The 2,175-nt window shown below is 40.2% G+C and overlaps 1 protein-coding gene across 1 annotated transcript in view; it reads right to left on the bottom strand.

The window, feature by feature from the left end:
- Positions 1-861: 861 nt before the first annotated feature.
- LOC128692156 (homeobox protein EMX1) overlaps positions 862-2,175 on the bottom strand; it is a 14,948-nt gene continuing 13,634 nt past the window's right edge. Inside the window, exon 3 of the mRNA XM_053781228.2 lies at positions 862-1,556. Within this exon, the coding sequence (XP_053637203.1) occupies positions 1,383-1,556 (174 nt within the window). The 3' untranslated portion in view covers positions 862-1,382. The remainder of the gene's footprint in view (positions 1,557-2,175) is intronic.

Below are 2,175 nucleotides of genomic sequence, written 5' to 3'. Positions count from 1 at the left end.
GGCTGGTAAGGAGACTAACACGCTACAAACATGAGAGAAATAACAATTTCATAGTAAGAATCAACAGAACACACAGATGCCTTAAACTGTGATGATAAGTCAGGACATTATTTGTATACAAAACCTTTATATTGAAAACAACGTGTCACTAACGCAGGGGCTTTTTATCAAGTCAGTACACGGTGCAGGTGCCCTTTTGACTGGTCAGTGTGTGGTATTATCAGAGGGAAAGAAAATAAGATGGTGTTTAAAGCACTTCCAATAACATCGAACAGAAATAACTATCATTTAGCATTGCGAGACCTCTCTCTCTGGTGACTCGGGAACCTGACGTCCTCACCACCATGTCATCCGTTATCTCACCACACCTTCCCGTCACCTCACATAATTTTTATACACTGTCCTATCACATATGCCATGCAGTGACCTGGTAAAGCCTATGTGGGCGAAACGTTGTCTCTAAAATATAGGTCTTGTCCGCAAATAGCGTTCCGTTATCATACTTGTCGGCAGTTCTGCCCTTCCATAACATACTTTAAACTGCTGAAAAATAGTGATATATTTTTTGTATCGACGAAGTGATATACGAATCCCTAATTTTATTTGACATATTAAACAGATGAATATCATCCACGCATTTGTTAACATTAATTGAAAGCTTTGTACAGTATATATATATATATATATATATATATATATATATATATATATATATATATATATATATATATATATATATATATATATATATATATATATATATATATATGAAATTTTTAAGGATATCTAACATCTTAGGTGAATATTTCACAATAAGAATGAATTCACATATGTTGTACTTTCACCCATCAAAATATATTTGGATATATTCTGTCCAAACAGATATGTCAAGAATATCCTTATTTATCTGGGTATATAAATATTCGAATATACCAGAAGATCGTTGGAAGGGATGTCCATCCTCGCATACTCTTAAGATCGGAGACTGTTATTGCTCCGCACATCTCTGGAAGTTTGGTATATTGCGTAAAACTGGGTGGGTTTTGCGGTGTGGTTTTGCTGGTAGGATAGCGATTTCTGTATCCTTAAGGAAGCCGTTTCTTCTTTACGGAAGCAAGTGTAGCTCCTTTTAAAGAAATGGGCAGCGTTCTTCAAGGAGACTGGTTTAGCTGTTTTCAGGGTACACAGCTTTTTCAAGGAAGTCTTCAAAGAAGTGGGTACAGCTCCTTCAAGGTGTACAACGAGATGGGCACATCTGCTGCAGGGAGGCGGGTTGTCTGGTGTAAGATACAGCCGTAAGGGCAGGAAGATCACCGAGATCACTTCGAAATCGAAGATTCGCAAGAACGAGGAAGACATGTGGGGCAGGAACCAGGACGAGACTAGCGAGTCTCTGCTTCGTTCTCGACGTCGAGCTCCTCCTCTTCCTCGTGCTCGAGAACGAGACCTTCCTCGTTCTGCTTGTCCTCCGCCTTCCTGTCTCCTCCTTCACCACCTTCGTCCTCCTGCTGCTGTCGCTTGTGCTTCGTTCTCCTGTTCTGGAACCAAACTTTGACCTGTGAAAGACAAAAAAAAAAAATCCGTCAGAAGGAATTCAACTAATAAGAATGCTCTAAAATATGAGGGGCGGGACGTAAATTATAAAACAGACAAAATTACATAAAAATATCCTATAACAGTATGAAAGTTTCGCACAGGCAACGTTTAACCCGAAAACCTTATATATACATATATAAACATTAATCTCTCAGTTCACAGCAGGATTCGAAACTACATTCTCTGTAGCTGTATAACCCTTGAGGTTTAACGCTTCGTTTTGATAACAATACTACTCTGCATCAAAGTACGTAGTAGATTCTCCACTCGGCCAGATCCCAGATAAGTACGGGCGCCTAGCCGAAGCTAAGCGGTCACTCCTATACCCCGGACACCAGGCCAGTGACAATGTAAATTATTTCGCCTGCTTGCGAACTGTTAAGCATATAATGCTGTGAGAGGACATGTGACGGGTAGACGAGGTGTGTGATGAGGAACATGTAAGCCAGTGATCCCTTGGTACTGGTGAGGTGTTTGTGGGTAGAATCATGGCAGTGGCTCAGTGTTGGAGACTCCATATTTATCTTTGCTATTTGCTATACCTGTGATGGGCTTCCAAAGTTTTCCTACTCTAGCAGC

Source organism: Cherax quadricarinatus, chromosome 15, assembly GCF_038502225.1.
Source record: "Cherax quadricarinatus isolate ZL_2023a chromosome 15, ASM3850222v1, whole genome shotgun sequence".
In the NCBI taxonomy this organism is placed as follows: Eukaryota; Metazoa; Arthropoda; class Malacostraca; order Decapoda; family Parastacidae; genus Cherax; species Cherax quadricarinatus.
Note: the sequence above shows the minus strand (reverse complement) of the source record. Positions and strands in the feature narration are given on the sequence as shown.